The following is a 17,397-nucleotide window of genomic DNA, read 5'->3' as shown; positions in this document are numbered from 1 at the left end:
ATGAGGAAGGCGAGGCAGTGGGTAGGATATGAATGAGGAAGGAGAGGCAGTGGGTAGGACAGGAATGAGGAAGGAGAGGCAGTGGGTAGGACAGGAATGAGGAAGGAGAGGCAGTGGGTAGGACAGGAATGAGGAAGGAGAGGGAGTGGGTAGGATATGAATGAGGAAGGAGAGGCAGTGGGTATGATATGAATGAGGAAGGAGAGGCAGTGGGTAGGATATGAATGAGGAAGGCGAGGCAGTGGGTAGGACAGGAATGAGGAAGGAGAGGCAGTGGGTAGGATATGAATGAGGAAGGAGAGGCAGTGGGTATGATATGAATGAGGAAGGAGAGGCAGTGGGTAGGATATGAATGAGGAAGGAGAGGCAGTGGGTTGGACAGGAATGAGGAAGGAGAGGCAGTGGGTAGGACAGGAATGAGGAAGGAGAGGCAGTGGGTAGGATATGAATGAGGAAGGAGAGGCAGTGGGTAGGATATGAATGAGGAAGGCGAGGCAGTGGGTAGGATATGAATGAGGAAGGCGAGGCAGTGGGTAGGACAGGAATGAGGAAGGAGAGGGAATGGGTAGGACAGGAATGAGGAAGGAGAGGCAGTGGGTATGATATGAATGAGGAAGGCGAGGCAGTGGGTAGGATATGAATGAGGAAGGCGAGGCAGTGGGTAGGATATGAATGAGGAAGGAGAGGCAGTGGGTTGGACAGGAATGAGGAAGGAGAGGCAGTGGGTAGGATATGAATGAGGAAGGCGAGGCAGTGGGTAGGATATGAATGAGGAAGGCGAGGCAGTGGGTAGGATATGAATGAGGAAGGCGAGGCAGTGGGTAGGATATGAATGAGGAAGGCGAGGCAGTGGGTAGGATATGAATGAGGAAGGCGAGGCAGTGGGTAGGACAGGAATGAGGAAGGAGAGGCAGTGGGTAGGATATGAATGAGGAAGGCGAGGCAGTGGGTAGGATATGAATGAGGAAGGCGAGGCAGTGGGTAGGACAGGAATGAGGAAGGCGAGGCAGTGGGTAGGATATGAATGAGGAAGGAGAGGCAGTGGGTAGGATATGAATGAGGAAGGCGAGGCAGTGGGTAGGATATGAATGAGGAAGGAGAGGCAGTGGGTAGGATATGAATGAGGAAGGAGAGGCAGTGGGTAGGATATGAATGAAGAAGGAGAGGCAGTGGGTAGGATATGAATGAGGAAGGAGAGGCAGTGGGTTGGACAGGAATGAGGAAGGAGAGGCAGTGGGTTGGACAGGAATGAGGAAGGAGAGGCAGTGGGTAGGATATGAATGAGGAAGGCGAGGCAGTGGGTAGGATATGAATGAGGAAGGCGAGGCAGTGGGTAGGATATGAATGAGGAAGGCGAGGCAGTGGGTAGGATATGAATGAGGAAGGCGAGGCAGTGGGTAGGATATGAATGAGGAAGGCGAGGCAGTGGGTAGGATATGAATGAGGAAGGCGAGGCAGTGGGTAGGATATGAATGAGGAAGGAGAGGGAGTGGGTAGGACAGGAATGAGGAAGGAGAGGGAGTGGGTAGGATATGAATGAGGAAGGAGAGGCAGTGGGTTGGACAGGAATGAGGAAGGAGAGGCAGTGGGTAGGACAGGAATGAGGAAGGAGAGGGAGTGGGTAGGATATGAATGAGGAAGGAGAGGCAGTGGGTAGGACAGGAATGAGGAAGGAGAGGGAGTGGGTAGGATATGAATGAGGAAGGAGAGGCAGTGGGTAGGATATGAATGAGGAAGGAGAGGCAGAGGGTAGGACAGGAATGAGGAAGGAGAGGGAGTGGGTAGGACAGGAATGAGGAAGGAGAGGCAGTGGGTAGGATATGAATGAGGAAGGAGAGGCAGTGGGTTGGACAGGAATGAGGAAGGAGAGGGAGTGGGTAGGACAGGAATGAGGAAGGAGAGGGAGTGGGTAGGATATGAATGAGGAAGGCGAGGCAGTGGGTTGGACAGGAATGAGGAAGGAGAGGCAGTGGGTAGGATATGAATGAGGAAGGAGAGGCAGTGGGTTGGACAGGAATGAGGAAGGAGAGGCAGTGGGTTGGACAGGAATGAGGAAGGAGAGGCAGTGGGTAGGACAGGAATGAGGAAGGATAGGCAGTGGGTAGGACAGGAATGAGGAAGGCGAGGCAGTGGGTTGGACAGGAATGAGGAAGGAGAGGCAGTGGGTAGGATATGAATGAGGAAGGAGAGGCAGTGGGTAGGACAGGAATGAGGAAGGAGAGGCAGTGGGTAGGACAGGAATGAGGAAGGAGAGGCAGTGGGTAGGACAGGAATGAGGAAGGAGAGGCAGTGGGTAGGACAGGAATGAGGAAGGAGAGGCAGTGGGTATGATATGAATGAGGAAGGAGAGGGAGTGGGTAGGATATGAATGAGGAAGGAGAGGGAGTGGGTAGGACAGGAATGAGGAAGGTGAGGCAGTGGGTAGGATATGAATGAGGAAGGAGAGGCAGTGGGTAGGACAGGAATGAGGAAGGAGAGGGAGTGGGTAGGACAGGAATGAGGAAGGCGAGGGAGTGGGTAGGACAGGAATGAGGAAGGAGAGGCAGTGGGTAGGATATGAATGAGGAAGGTGAGGCAGTGGGTAGGATATGAATGAGGAAGGCGAGGCAGTGGGTAGGACAGGAATGAGGAAGGCGAGGCAGTGGGTTGGACAGGAATGAGGAAGGAGAGGCAGTGGGTAGGACAGGAATGAGGAAGGAGAGGCAGTGGGTAGGACAGGAATGAGGAAGGAGAGGCAGTGGGTTGGATATGAATGAGGAAGGCGAGGCAGTGGGTAGGACAGGAATGAGGAAGGTGAGGCAGTGGGTAGGATATGAATGAGGAAGGCGAGGCAGTTGGTAGGATATGAATGAGGAAGGAGAGGCAGTGGGTAGGACAGGAATGAGGAAGGCGAGGCAGTGGGTAGGACAGGAATGAGGAAGGAGAGGCAGTGGGTAGGACAGGAATGAGGAAGGAGAGGCAGTGGGTTGGACAGGAATGAGGAAGGAGAGGCAGTGGGTAGGACAGGAATGAGGAAGGCGAGGCAGTGGGTTGGACAGGAATGAGGAAGGAGAGGCAGTGGGTTGGACAGGAATGAGGAAGGAGAGGCAGTGGGTTGGACAGGAATGAGGAAGGAGAGGGAGTGGGTAGGATATGAATGAGGAAGGAGAGGCAGTGGGTTGGACAGGAATGAGGAAGGAGAGGCAGTGGGTTGGACAGGAATGAGGAAGGAGAGGGAGTGGGTAGGACAGGAATGAGGAAGGAGAGGGAGTGGGTAGGATATGAATGAGGAAGGCGAGGCAGTGGGTTGGACAGGAATGAGGAAGGAGAGGCAGTGGGTAGGACAGGAATGAGGAAGGAGAGGCAGTGGGTATGATATGAATGAGGAAGGAGAGGCAGTGGGTAGGATATGAATGAGGAAGGCGAGGCAGTGGGTAGGATATGAATGAGGAAGGAGAGGCAGTGGGTTGGACAGGAATGAGGAAGGAGAGGCAGTGGGTAGGATATGAATGAGGAAGGAGAGGCAGTGGGTAGGATATGAATGAGGAAGGAGAGGCAGTGGGTAGGATATGAATGAGGAAGGCGAGGCAGTGGGTAGGACAGGAATGAGGAAGGAGAGGGAGTGGGTAGGATATGAATGAGGAAGGAGAGGCAGTGGGTAGGACAGGAATGAGGAAGGAGAGGGAGTGGGTATGATATGAATGAGGAAGGCGAGGCAGTGGGTAGGATATGAATGAGGAAGGCGAGGCAGTGGGTAGGATATGAATGAGGAAGGAGAGGCAGTGGGTAGGATATGAATGAGGAAGGAGAGGCAGTGGGTAGGACAGGAATGAGGAAGGCGAGGCAGTGGGTAGGATATGAATGAGGATGGAGAGGCAGTGGGTAGGATATGAATGAGGAAGGAGAGGCAGTGGGTAGGACAGGAATGAGGAAGGCGAGGCAGTGGGTAGGATATGAATGAGGAAGGAGAGGCAGTGGGTAGGATATGAATGAGGAAGGAGAGGCAGTGGGTAGGACAGGAATGAGGAAGGCGAGGCAGTGGGTAGGATATGAATGAGGAAGGAGAGGCAGTGGGTAGGATATGAATGAGGAAGGAGAGGCAGTGGGTAGGATATGAATGAGGAAGGAGAGGCAGTGGGTAGGACAGGAATGAGGAAGGAGAGGCAGTGGGTAGGATATGAATGAGGAAGGAGAGGCAGTGGGTAGGATATGAATGAGGAAGGAGAGGCAGTGGGTAGGACAGGAATGAGGAAGGCGAGGCAGTGGGTAGGATATGAATGAGGAAGGAGAGGCAGTGGGTAGGACAGGAATGAGGAAGGAGAGGCAGTGGGTTGGATATGAATGAGGAAGGAGAGGCAGTGGGTAGGACAGGAATGAGGAAGGCGAGGCAGTGGGTAGGATATGAATGAGGAAGGAGAGGCAGTGGGTAGGATATGAATGAGGAAGGCGAGGCAGTGGGTATGATATGAATGAGGAAGGAGAGGCAGTGGGTAGGATATGAATGAGGAAGGAGAGGGAGTGGGTAGGATATGAATGAGGAAGGCGAGGCAGTGGGTAGGATATGAATGAGGTAGGCGAGGCAGTGGGTAGGACAGGAATGAGGAAGGAGAGGCAGTGGGTAGGATATGAATGAGGAAGGCGAGGCAGTGGGTAGGATATGAATGAGGAAGGCGAGGCAGTGGGTAGGACAGGAATGAGGAAGGAGAGGCAGTGGGTAGGATATGAATGAGGAAGGCGAGGCAGTGGGTAGGATATGAATGAGGAAGGCGAGGCAGTGGGTAGGACAGGAATGAGGAAGGCGAGGCAGTGGGTAGGATATGAATGAGGAAGGAGAGGCAGTGGGTAGGATATGAATGAGGAAGGCGAGGCAGTGGGTAGGATATGAATGAGGAAGGAGAGGCAGTGGGTAGGATATGAATGAGGAAGGAGAGGCAGTGGGTAGGATATGAATGAGGAAGGAGAGGCAGTGGGTTGGACAGGAATGAGGAAGGAGAGGCAGTGGGTTGGACAGGAATGCGGAAGGAGAGGCAGTGGGTAGGATATGAATGAGGAAGGCGAGGCAGTGGGTAGGATATGAATGAGGAAGGAGAGGGAGTGGGTTGGACAGGAATGAGGAAGGAGAGGCAGTGGGTTGGACAGGAATGAGGAAGGAGAGGGAGTGGGTAGGATATGAATGAGGAAGGCGAGGCAGTGGGTATGATATGAATGAGGAAGGAGAGGCAGTGGGTAGGACAGGAATGAGGAAGGAGAGGCAGTGGGTTGGACAGGAATGAGGAAGGAGAGGCAGTGGGTAGGATATGAATGAGGAAGGAGAGGCAGTGGGTAGGATATGAATGAGGAAGGAGAGGCAGTGGGTAGGATATGAATGAGGAAGGCGAGGCAGTGGGTAGGACAGGAATGAGGAAGGAGAGGGAGTGGGTAGGATGTGAATGAGGAAGGAGAGGCAGTGGGTAGGACAGGAATGAGGAAGGAGAGGGAGTGGGTATGATATGAATGAGGAAGGCGAGGCAGTGGGTAGGATATGAATGAGGAAGGCGAGGCAGTGGGTAGGATATGAATGAGGAAGGAGAGGCAGTGGGTAGGATATGAATGAGGAAGGAGAGGCAGTGGGTAGGACAGGAATGAGGAAGGCGAGGCAGTGGGTAGGATATGAATGAGGAAGGAGAGGCAGTGGGTAGGATATGAATGAGGAAGGAGAGGCAGTGGGTAGGACAGGAATGAGGAAGGCGAGGCAGTGGGTAGGATATGAATGAGGAAGGAGAGGCAGTGGGTAGGATATGAATGAGGAAGGAGAGGCAGTGGGTAGGACAGGAATGAGGAAGGCGAGGCAGTGGGTAGGATATGAATGAGGAAGGAGAGGCAGTGGGTAGGATATGAATGAGGAAGGAGAGGCAGTGGGTAGGATATGAATGAGGAAGGAGAGGCAGTGGGTAGGACAGGAATGAGGAAGGAGAGGCAGTGGGTAGGATATGAATGAGGAAGGAGAGGCAGTGGGTAGGATATGAATGAGGAAGGAGAGGCAGTGGGTAGGACAGGAATGAGGAAGGCGAGGCAGTGGGTAGGATATGAATGAGGAAGGAGAGGCAGTGGGTAGGACAGGAATGAGGAAGGAGAGGCAGTGGGTTGGATATGAATGAGGAAGGAGAGGCAGTGGGTAGGACAGGAATGAGGAAGGCGAGGCAGTGGGTAGGATATGAATGAGGAAGGAGAGGCAGTGGGTAGGATATGAATGAGGAAGGCGAGGCAGTGGGTATGATATGAATGAGGAAGGAGAGGCAGTGGGTAGGATATGAATGAGGAAGGAGAGGGAGTGGGTAGGATATGAATGAGGAAGGCGAGGCAGTGGGTAGGATATGAATGAGGAAGGCGAGGCAGTGGGTAGGACAGGAATGAGGAAGGAGAGGCAGTGGGTAGGATATGAATGAGGAAGGCGAGGCAGTGGGTAGGATATGAATGAGGAAGGCGAGGCAGTGGGTAGGACAGGAATGAGGAAGGAGAGGCAGTGGGTAGGATATGAATGAGGAAGGCGAGGCAGTGGGTAGGATATGAATGAGGAAGGCGAGGCAGTGGGTAGGACAGGAATGAGGAAGGCGAGGCAGTGGGTAGGATATGAATGAGGAAGGAGAGGCAGTGGGTAGGATATGAATGAGGAAGGCGAGGCAGTGGGTAGGATATGAATGAGGAAGGAGAGGCAGTGGGTAGGATATGAATGAGGAAGGAGAGGCAGTGGGTAGGATATGAATGAGGAAGGAGAGGCAGTGGGTTGGACAGGAATGAGGAAGGAGAGGCAGTGGGTTGGACAGGAATGAGGAAGGAGAGGCAGTGGGTAGGATATGAATGAGGAAGGCGAGGCAGTGGGTAGGATATGAATGAGGAAGGAGAGGGAGTGGGTTGGACAGGAATGAGGAAGGAGAGGCAGTGGGTTGGACAGGAATGAGGAAGGAGAGGGAGTGGGTAGGATATGAATGAGGAAGGCGAGGCAGTGGGTATGATATGAATGAGGAAGGAGAGGCAGTGGGTAGGACAGGAATGAGGAAGGAGAGGGAGTGGGTAGGATATGAATGAGGAAGGCGAGGCAGTGGGTAGGATATGAATGAGGAAGGAGAGGCAGTGGGTAGGATATGAATGAGGAAGGAGAGGCAGTGGGTAGGATATGAATGAGGAAGGAGAGGCAGTGGGTAGGATATGAATGAGGAAGGCGAGGCAGTGGTTAGGACAGGAATGAGGAAGGAGAGGCAGTGGGTAGGATATGAATGAGGAAGGCGAGGCAGTGGGTAGGACAGGAATGAGGAAGGAGAGGCAGTGGGTAGGATATGAATGCGGAAGGAGAGGGAGTGGGTAGGATATGAATGAGGAAGGAGAGGCAGTGGGTAGGATATGAATGAGGAAGGCGAGGCAGTGGGTAGGACAGGAATGAGGAAGGAGAGGCAGTGGGTAGGATATGAATGAGGAAGGAGAGGCAGTGGGTAGGACAGGAATGAGGAAGGAGAGGCAGTGGGTTGGACAGGAATGAGGAAGGAGAGGCAGTAATTTTTTTAACAGTGAAATTGGTAAGTGTCTAGAACGCACTGCCAGAGGTTGTGGTAGAGGCAGAAACATTAGGGGCGTTAAGAGATTCTTATGCACGTGGATGAAAGAAAAATGGCAGGCTATGTGGGAGGGACGAATTTCAGAAGATTGATTTTGGAGTAGGTTAAAAGATTAGCACAACATTGTGTGTCAAGGGGCCCGTACTGTGGTGTAGTGTTCTATGTTCAGTGTGTCTTAATTCCAAAGGAAAGTAACATTGTGTTGGAATATGGAAGATAAATGGGAATAAATGGAGTGTATTACAAGCAAAGATTATTTTGCCAGCATGCAGCATAAAGTAATTATGTATTAAAGTATTAACGCAGTTACAATAGAAAGAGACCAGAAGTTATTCTTGACTATGGAAGAGCTCTTTAATTGATATACTAATAATACGTATTTTATTGATCCAGAGTGGGAAGTACTTTTGTTACAACAGCAACATTTAAAAACACACTTAGCAGTGTATAGACTTAACTAATAATAAAGTACAAAATAATAATTTACCAATGTGCAATAATGTATGAAATAATAAAACAGATCATTGTGCTATGATGTGTGTTCTGTCACACAGAGAGGAATTGTTGTATATGCATATTACATGTGGTAGGAAAGATTTCCTGTGACGATCCTTGTCACAGTGGAGTTGAATGAGTCTGTTGGAAAAGGTGCTCGGCTGCTTATTCAGTAGGTCATGGAGAGGATGTGTCGTATTGTCCATAATGGACAACAGTTTGTTTAGTGATGCCCTCTCCACCACTAACTCAGAAGAGTGGGATGGATCCAGCCTTTTTGATGAGTTTAAGAAGGGATCCAGTGTAGGCAGATTGGAAAAGGGAATTTTGGGCTCAACCAATGACTCAGTTTTGGAGGGCCTTTGGGGAAGAAGTGCTCAGTTGAGTGTATTTTTGACTTATTGATGGGGTGCCAAAAATGAAGGGTTTGGTGGATACGGAGGGAAAGAAGAATTGTTGTGTAAGTGCAGCTGTTGTCATCGAATGGCAGAGCAGTCTTGAAAGGTTGGCCCTGCTCCTGCTTTGTTGTTGGCTTGGGTTCAGACATGGTGTTTTCCTTTAAATTATATTGATAATATGCCTGGGCTGGCAAGTTTAAATCAGAACTGTTGAAATACGATCAATGCCAGGAGCAGGATTCATAACCTCTCTTCTCCCGTCCCATCGGGCAGAAGATGCAAAAACCTGGAAGGACATAACACCAAGCTCAAGGACAGCCTCTGTCCTGCTGCTGAATGGTGTCCTGGTACAATAAAGATGGACTCTTGACCTCACTAGCTGCCTCATTAGGGTCTTGCCTGCACTGCACTTTCTCTAACTGGAACATCATATTCTGCTATTTTCCCTTGTACTACCTCAGTGCACTGTTGTAATGAAATGATCTGTATGGATGGCACGCAAAACTACTGATTTCAGTGTACGTTGATACACGTTATGATACTAAACCAATTTACCAGTTTAGTTGCTAGTAAGATTATGAGAGCGTAAATAGAGAAAGCTTATCTGGGAGGTAGTTGGGGTTATGTTAGTTTGAATCTTAAAACATCTTGTTTACATTTAAAGTGTAAGCTTTATTTTTATAAGCAACCCACGTTTTATCAAAGTGAATTTGATAATAAATTTACTTTGAAATTTGAGCTTTGATCTACCAATGCATGTTTTAAATTATTTTCAGAATGTTTAAAAGACTTTCTTAAACCACTTTAGAAAAGACTCGTTGGCAAGTGATCCACTGGGTCTATTTTATCCCTACAACAGGGTTCAGTGATCCTCTGAATTATCAGTATTCTGAAACTATTTGCATACTTTCTACCTCCTCACTCCCCACCTTCCACATGTGCAGTGTCTTTAATACTTTAATTCAGTTGCCAGAATCTTAAACTGTTTGGTTGACACAGGTCAGCGTTTTTTATATGAGAGGATCAGCCTTTTATTTCCTCTCGTACAAATTCACCATCATGCAGAACAGAAGCAAATAGCAAGCTTTGGAGTGGAAGGTAGGAGCAATAAAATGACAGATTTAAGAGCACAGAGACAAAGGGGAGGCTAATGGAACAAGTGAAGAACAGGAAACTGAGCTTGAGATATAACTGAGAAAGGCAGAATCATTATCCGAACAACATTGAGACTGGAAGGCTGTGATGTGCCTGGTCAGAAGATGAGGTGTGTTACATTTTTTTACTGGCTCTCCCATTATCATTCCAGTTAATCGTATGTACTCTCATTGCATGCCAATGCATAGAAGGTTATATACAATGCTTATATACAAAAAGGTGCCACAAATGGATCAGTGACGTTATGAAGGATCTCACCTACCCTCTGCGTGGACGGTTTGTCCCAAGTCCATCAGGAAGGAGGCTACTTAGGACCATCAGACTCAAAAACAGTTACCTTCCCCAAGCTGTAAGGCTGATCAACCCCTCCCCTCCACCACTACTTTATCATTCCTGTCAGTGTCACTTTATGTACAGACACTCCTGTGTCTAGTGTCACTTTATGAACATACCATATAATAAATCAAGATATTTGTATGTGTAAGATATATTTATTGTTTGTGTATTTTTTATTGTGTACTTACTGTACTTTTTTTGCTGTATCAGGTCTGGAGTGGCAATAATTTTGTTCTCTTTTACACTTGTGTACTGGAACTGACTTTAAATGATCTTGGATTAGTGTACGTGGGTGCAGTGAATGGTGTGGGTATGGTGAGCTGAAGGAACTGCTTTTGTCCTGTTCAACTTTATGGCTGCATGACTTTCAGTGGAGTTCACAGCGATTAGGCGCAGGGGCGCAGATGTTTACATTTGAAAATGATGCCATGTTGTGAAGCAGGCAGCATTCTCTGCTTAGTGGTGTGGAGTTCAAAACCAGGTTTTCTCAAGCTTGGATATCTTGGCAACTGTATTTCAGGGCATCAGTGTCTTGAAATGGGTGTAGAGATTTCCTGAAATGTTAGTTCTAACATTAGATCCATTTTCATATTAATTCTTATTTTGAAATGAAGCTGGGCATGTTCTCTCTGGAGTATGTAAGGTTATGGGGAGATTTTATACAAGTATCTGAAACAAAATACATGCTGGAGAGTTAGTAACACTAAAGCACCAGTGTTTATCATGCCAAGGGACACACAGAAAAATGTTTTATCTGCACTAAGCTGCATGTAAGGAAAGTAGATGACTGTGGGGAAAGTGGGACTAACTGGATAGCTTTTCAATACTAATGTAACTAATGGGAAGAACCAGCTTCTTAATGCTGGAGTATCTGCAGTGTTTGAACATGGTAGGTCATTCTCAAGATATATTGCTGTCACTACCTTTGAACATTTGTCTTTTTTACCCCCCTATTTTTCTTTCTGGCAAACGCAGATCGCAGATGCACAGCAGTCCATGAAAAAATTGCAAAAAGTTATTTCGGCTCATTCAGCAGAACTGTTACAGGTAAGGGACCTTTGAGTTTAGAAAAAATCTGACCAGGCAAATATGGGCCTGAACGGTGTATATATACAGAGCACTGTAGCTATGTGGTGTGGACAAGCACCATGGCCATGCAGTGTGAGCAGATGTCCCCATCTGTAAGAGAGTATTACGGCAGTATATATTCACTCACTTATGATATCTGTGGAAATGTATTGACCAAAATTACTCGATACAGAGCATGATTGCTATATACTGTATTATGAGCTGGCTTATTCTGGCGGTAACTGTGTAATGTGGGCTAATATATCTGTGTGGATAGCATTACAGCTGAATAATGTGGGGCATCATGACTGTATACAAAGCATTGCAGCACTATAATTTGAGCTGATGTTAGTTGCTTCTGCAAAAACAACAGATCTGTAATGCTAGGCCTACCAGAGGGGGAATAATCAAAATTACATGGTCAAATGCTCTGAGTGTGAACTTCTGTCAAACCTGTTTTCATTCTTCCTGAATAATTCCCTGGAAATGTTAATTGAACAGATGCTTTGTATTTTTCATTCCACATGCAGTATGTTTGCGAGAGAAATTAATTTCTGAGGCTTGAGCGATTTGGTGGGAAGAGTAGTAGATTGCAAATGTTGAACCGAGTTTTTCCTGCTCCTAGTTATAACAGGAAATTGAAGGATGTTTTCTGTTCAGCTAAAGTAAAAAGAAACTGATAGAGCAAGCAATGTTAATGCAGCTCATTATTTCTTATTGCATTTTGTTCTTGGTTTTAAAGCAATTCATTTCCAATAGATTTCATTTGCTGTATGGTCAATATTTTATAGACAGCTGCAGTGGCCAGTTTGTGCATGGCAAAATCCCACAAGCAAGGTGAGGCTGTTTGGCTATTTTCACTGTGTTCTAAAAGAACTACCAGTACTTACTGAAGAGTAGATAAGAGACTCAAATTTAACTTTAAATTTGAAGGCAGAATGCGTTACTTGAGTCACTGGGCTCCAACTCTTGGCTGATCATGGACCAGAGCTGAAGATGATATCAGAGTAACGCTTGACAGAATGTGGTGACCAGAGTCTTGGTAATGCTGGATTTAGTGGCTTGATAGGGAAAATATTCCAATGGTTAGAGTCACTTGCAGTAAGGAAGATACCTGTGGATGTTGGTAGTCTTCCTTCCTTACAACCCAAAAGGTTCTCCACCATCTACAACGCACGTTTCTGAATGAACATGTCCCCAACATCTTTCATGAAGCTCTGTGTGTTCCAGAATAAAACAGCCTGCTTGTTTGGCACTCAGTTCTAAAAGTAATTTCCTCCACCTTGGCTGCTGTGTGTATAGTCTACAAAATGCACTGCTTTTCTTTACTTGAGCTACTCCAATAACATCTCCTAAATGTATGATCTCTATTCCCAAGAAGGATGAGGGCAGCAGGTCCCTGCTGACACCCCCACCTGGAGTTTCCTCACCAAGTTGTACAGCATCCTGATTTGAAACTATATTGGTGTTCCTTCATTGTTGTAAGTCCAGATCCTAGAGCTCCCTCACTTGGTGTACCTTCACCAGAGAGACTCCAGCAGCGGCCACCTCCTTCTCAAGGGACACTGATTTGGGTAGTAAATTCTGACCTTGCCAGCAAAGTCACACGCCAAAATTAAATGAAAAACAAGATAAACCATTTGACAATCCAGCACTACCTCAGTACCACACCCAGTGTCAGCCAGAGGAATCCTGGAAAGTCTTAGAGCTTGAAACTTAATGCGGGAATTAAACAGCATAGCCATTAGCAACTGTGCATCCATTTTGTTCTCTAGTCTTGGTCACTGTTTTCAGGAGACTTTAGTTTGTGGTGGTGATGGACATTACCTAACACGGTTGTGTATTTTAGGTACAAGAAGCCCTTTGTGGTGCCAAAACAAATGAAGAGAAACTGCAATCAGATATGCAGGCTGTGCTTGAGGAAAATGCTCAACTTAAGCAGAGCAAAGATCAGGTGAGTGTCCCTTTTTGCTTCAGGAGTCCACCTGAAGTAAGCAAAGCCACTAACAAAGGCTTTGTTTTGTGGGTTTGCAGCTGCTGAAAGAGGCAGAAGGCTGGAGTGAGCGACACGGTGAGCTTAATGAGCAAATCAAGCTCTGCCAGAAAGCTCAGAGAGACTTGGAGGAAACCTTGGCCTACAAGGATAATGAGATTGAGGTACGTTGAGGAAGCTCCTTTAGGTTGTTCATTTGATCATCAGAAGTATTTTTGTGTTATTGGTTAATGGAAAATAGACTTCCACTTGCGACAATGTGAGATTGAAAAGCAGTTATTAATAGAAGATCTGATTTTGAAAAGATGTATATCATATTGGGAAGATGTAGATGAAAGGGCAAGGCTCTTGTTTTGAAGTTCTGGGAAAGACTTGAGTTGCAGTTCTGATTTGAGAACATCTTGTAAATGCTAAAATCAAATTCAAGACCAAAGAGCCCTTCTATCACCTTGTTTCTAGCTCCTTCATTAGTACAGCTTGTGGAAAAAATGACTGTCGGATCTGAAAGAACAGCACTTTAACCTGACAATACAATGAATGTGAGCATTTGTAACAAATGTAACATTTCAGCAAAAACACCTTTTGCCTTCCCATCTGTTAAATGGTAAAGTAATTCTAAGTCCATTTAAAGGTTTGTGACCCAAAGCAACAACTGTCCATTTCCTTCCAGAGCTTTCTGCCTGATCAACTGAGTTCCTCCAGTCTCGTTCTGAATTGGCATTCCAAAATGTCCATTCATTAATTTCAGATCTTTAGCACTATAAAAACATTACTTCCTGCAAAGTGAAACCCAATAGCATGAATGGCAGCGATGCTTCACTACCAGATGAACTCAATGCCTTCTATGCCCGCTTTAAAAGGCAGAACACAACTACAGCTGTGAAGATCCCTGCTGCACCTGATGACCCTGTGATCTGTCTCAGAGGCCGATGTTGGGCTGTCTTTAAAGCGAGCTAACCTTCGCAAGGCGGAAGGTCCCAATGCAGTACCTGGTAGGGCTCTGAAAACCTGTGCCAACCAACTAGCGGGAATATTCAAGGACACTTTCAACCTCTCACTGTTACGGGTGGAAGTTCCCACTTGCTTCAAAAAGGCAACAATTATACTAGTGCGTAAGAAGAATAATGTGGGCTGCCTTAATGACTATCACCTGGTAGCACTCACATCGACAGTGATGAAATGCTTTGAGATGTTGTTCATGACTAGACTGAACTCCTGCCTCAGCAAGGCCCTGGACCCATTGCAATTTGCCTATCGCCACAATGGGTCAACAGCAGATGCAATCTCAGTGGCTCTTCACACGGCTTTAGACCACCTAGACAACACAATGTCAGGATGCTGTTCATCGACTATAGCTCAGCATTTAATACCATCATTCCCACAATCCTGATTGAGAAGTTGCAGAACCTGGGCCTCTGTACCTCCCTCTGCAATTGGATCCTCAACTTCCTAGCCGGAAGACCACAATCTGTGCAGATCAGTGATAACATCTCCTCCTCGCTGAGATCAACACTGGTACACCTCAGGGTTGTATACTTAGCCAACTGCTCTACTCTCTATATACACATGACTGTGTGGCTAGGTATAGTTCAAATACCATCTATAAATTTGCTGATGATACAACCATTGTTGGTATAATCTCAGATGGTGATAAGAGGGTTTACAGGAGTGAGATATGCCAACTAGTGAAGTGGTGCCACAGCAACGACTTGGCACTTAACATTAGAAAGACGAAAGAGTTGATTGTGGACTTCAGGAAGGGTAAGATGAAGGAACACATACCAATCCCCATAGAGGGATCAGAAGTGGAGAGATTGAGCAGCTTCAAGTTCCTGGGCATCAAGATCTCTGAGGATCTAACCTGGTTGCAACATATCGATGTAGTTATAAAGAAGGCAAGACAGCGGCTATACTTCATTAGGAGTTTAAAGAGATTTGGCATGTCAGCAGATACACTCAAAAACTTCACTGTCTGCTATGGAGGGGCTACTGCATAGAACCGGAGGAAGCAGCAGAGGGTTGTAAATCTAGTCAGCTCCATCTTGGGCACTAGCCTACAAAGTACCCAAGACATCTTCAAGGAACGTTGTCTCAGAAAGGCAGCGTCCATTATAATTAAGGACCCCTCCAGCACCCAGGGCTTGCCCTTTTCTCACTGTTACCATCAGGTAGGAGGTACAGAAGCCTGAAGGCACACACTCAGTGATTCAGGAACAGCTTCTTTCCCTCTGTCATCCGATTCCTAAATGGACTTTGAACCCTTGGACACTACATCACTTTTTTAAAAATATACAGTATTTCTGTTTTTGCACATTTGATTTACTTGTTTATTATTTTATGTATTATTGTTATTTTCTCTTCTATATTATGTATTGCATTGAACTGCTGCTGCTGAGTTCACAAATTTCATGTCACGTGCCGGTGATAATAAACCTGATTCTGATTCTAAATAATAAGCCTCACCATCTCCTGGAAAGCACTAGGGAAGCTGCTGTAATAAAATGGAACCATTTCCTTGCAAGCATTCTGACTTTTTTTTCTTCAATTATCCAATTTTAGACATCAGGGAAACCAGCCTCTCCTCTGTGGATTGTGTCTTTCTGTCTCACTTTAGTGGTGTCCTGGGTATTCTCTCTTCCCTCCTTTCCATTGGGCAAAAGCCTACCCAGCTCCACATCAACCCCCAAATCACAAACCGCTGATCAAGTGGGCTGCCTGTATCAAGGCCAGTCAGTGGGAGGCTAGTTCTGTTTGCCTTCCCCTGATCCGTGCATGTTATAATACATAAAACGTGACATGAAGGCTGAAGTTACTGCAGTGGGGTCATCTGCCAGAATTTTGGTTCAGAGACCTGCTGGAGATGTATATTCCAGATTGGGTGGTGGGTCCATTTGGGGTGAATGAATGGTGTTGACACTACTTTGCAAGGATCTTACTGAGCTGCAGGATTATATAACAGCTCAAGCAAAATTTCTGGATAACTAGTGATATTCAAAATAAGATTCCACAGCTGTGGGAGAAAGCAAAGTTGTTTTAAATTGGATTTCACACCTCTTATCTAGTTGAATGTGGTTTTAGTCAAGTTCTTCACTGCTATCAAAAGCTTGTAACTATCTTGATGTTGTGAAAAGAGCTGATCTTTGATTATGTTGCAATCAGATATTTAAAAACTTGCTAGATATTTTTGATACATTCTTTTGATCTTGCTATAGAAGATATTTTTGATACATTCTCGACAGTTTTGCACAGTTTTGCAACCTCACCCTATCACTGCAATATTTGGTTTACCAATGATTGATCAGCTCGGCGGATGATTGCATTTGCTACTTTAACGGCTAGAAGATCTATTTTATTGAATCAGAAAGAGATGAATCCTCCAACTATTTCTCAATGGTTTTTCCAAACTGTATCCTGTTTAAACTTAGAAAAAATTAGAAGTGGTACCTTTGATCCTTCGGTTAAATTTGAAGAAACTTGGAGGCCATTTATCCAATCCTTTCATAGAATGTAATTTGACCTTTTCCGATTCCTTTGTATTATTTATTAATTTGAGTAGAGGAGCAGAGTTGATGACACTAATGATTTTATCCAATATAATAGAATAGCCCAGCTTTGTTTAGTTTTATTTCTGTTTAGTTTAGTTTACTTTGTTTTTGATTTTTTTCAATTTGGGGTTTTTTCCCCCATTTTTTATTTCCTTGTATCTTGTCTATATTAAGAGTTTGGGAGGTCAATTATATTGGTGTTACCTGTAGTCTCTACTCACATGTATTGCCAGCAATGGAATCCCACTCCTTTTGTACTATTATGACCACTATGTATTTGTTCAGAAAGATTCAATAAAAAGATTGAAAAGAAAAGAAAAAACTTGCTAGTTTGCATCAGTCACAATGGTCTCACTAAATACCTTAAGTAATAATATTAAGTGCTTTGTCATTGCTGGTTGGAAAAATATGTATTTTATAAATTAAGTATCCTATTCAGAGCTTTGAAATAGTTTCATATACACCTGTAACATTGTATTTAACATGTAATAGTATCTATTGTCTATTAAAACATAAATATTGATTATGTTAGAATAATTAGAACAGTTGACCAAAAAGAACTTTAGCAACTAAAGGACACTATGGCGGGCAGGAGCCACAGAGATTGAAAACCAATGTATTAAAGCATATTCATGAAAAACATCAGGTTTAAAATATAAACATTTAATTTTCTGATTACCTTCAGCTGCCTTTGTTTCTGAATTTTTGTTTCTCATGTTAACAAGTATGGTGGTTGAAAAGCCCAATTTGAGTCCAGGTCTTTAACTGTTTTTGATTTGTTTGTTAAACTGCTTCCCATCCTTAATCAGTCAAAATCCTCGCAAATGTGGAAGAAATCA

The 17,397-nt window shown here is 45.6% G+C and overlaps 1 protein-coding gene across 4 annotated transcripts in view; it reads left to right on the top strand.

The window, feature by feature from the left end:
• mia3 (MIA SH3 domain ER export factor 3) overlaps positions 1–17,397 on the top strand; it is a 109,015-nt gene that overhangs the window by 63,729 nt on the left and 27,889 nt on the right. For all 4 annotated transcript variants that reach the window (XM_073056175.1, XM_073056173.1, XM_073056174.1 and 1 more), the window contains exons 12-14: positions 10,928–10,999; positions 12,870–12,974; positions 13,055–13,177. In XM_073056175.1, coding sequence (XP_072912276.1) covers positions 10,928–10,999; positions 12,870–12,974; positions 13,055–13,177 — 300 coding nt within the window. The remainder of the gene's footprint in view (positions 1–10,927; positions 11,000–12,869; positions 12,975–13,054; positions 13,178–17,397) is intronic.

This window comes from Hemitrygon akajei, chromosome 9 (assembly GCF_048418815.1).
Source record: "Hemitrygon akajei chromosome 9, sHemAka1.3, whole genome shotgun sequence".
NCBI classification, from domain to species: Eukaryota; Metazoa; Chordata; class Chondrichthyes; order Myliobatiformes; family Dasyatidae; genus Hemitrygon; species Hemitrygon akajei.
This window is presented reverse-complemented; position numbering and strand designations above follow the sequence as displayed.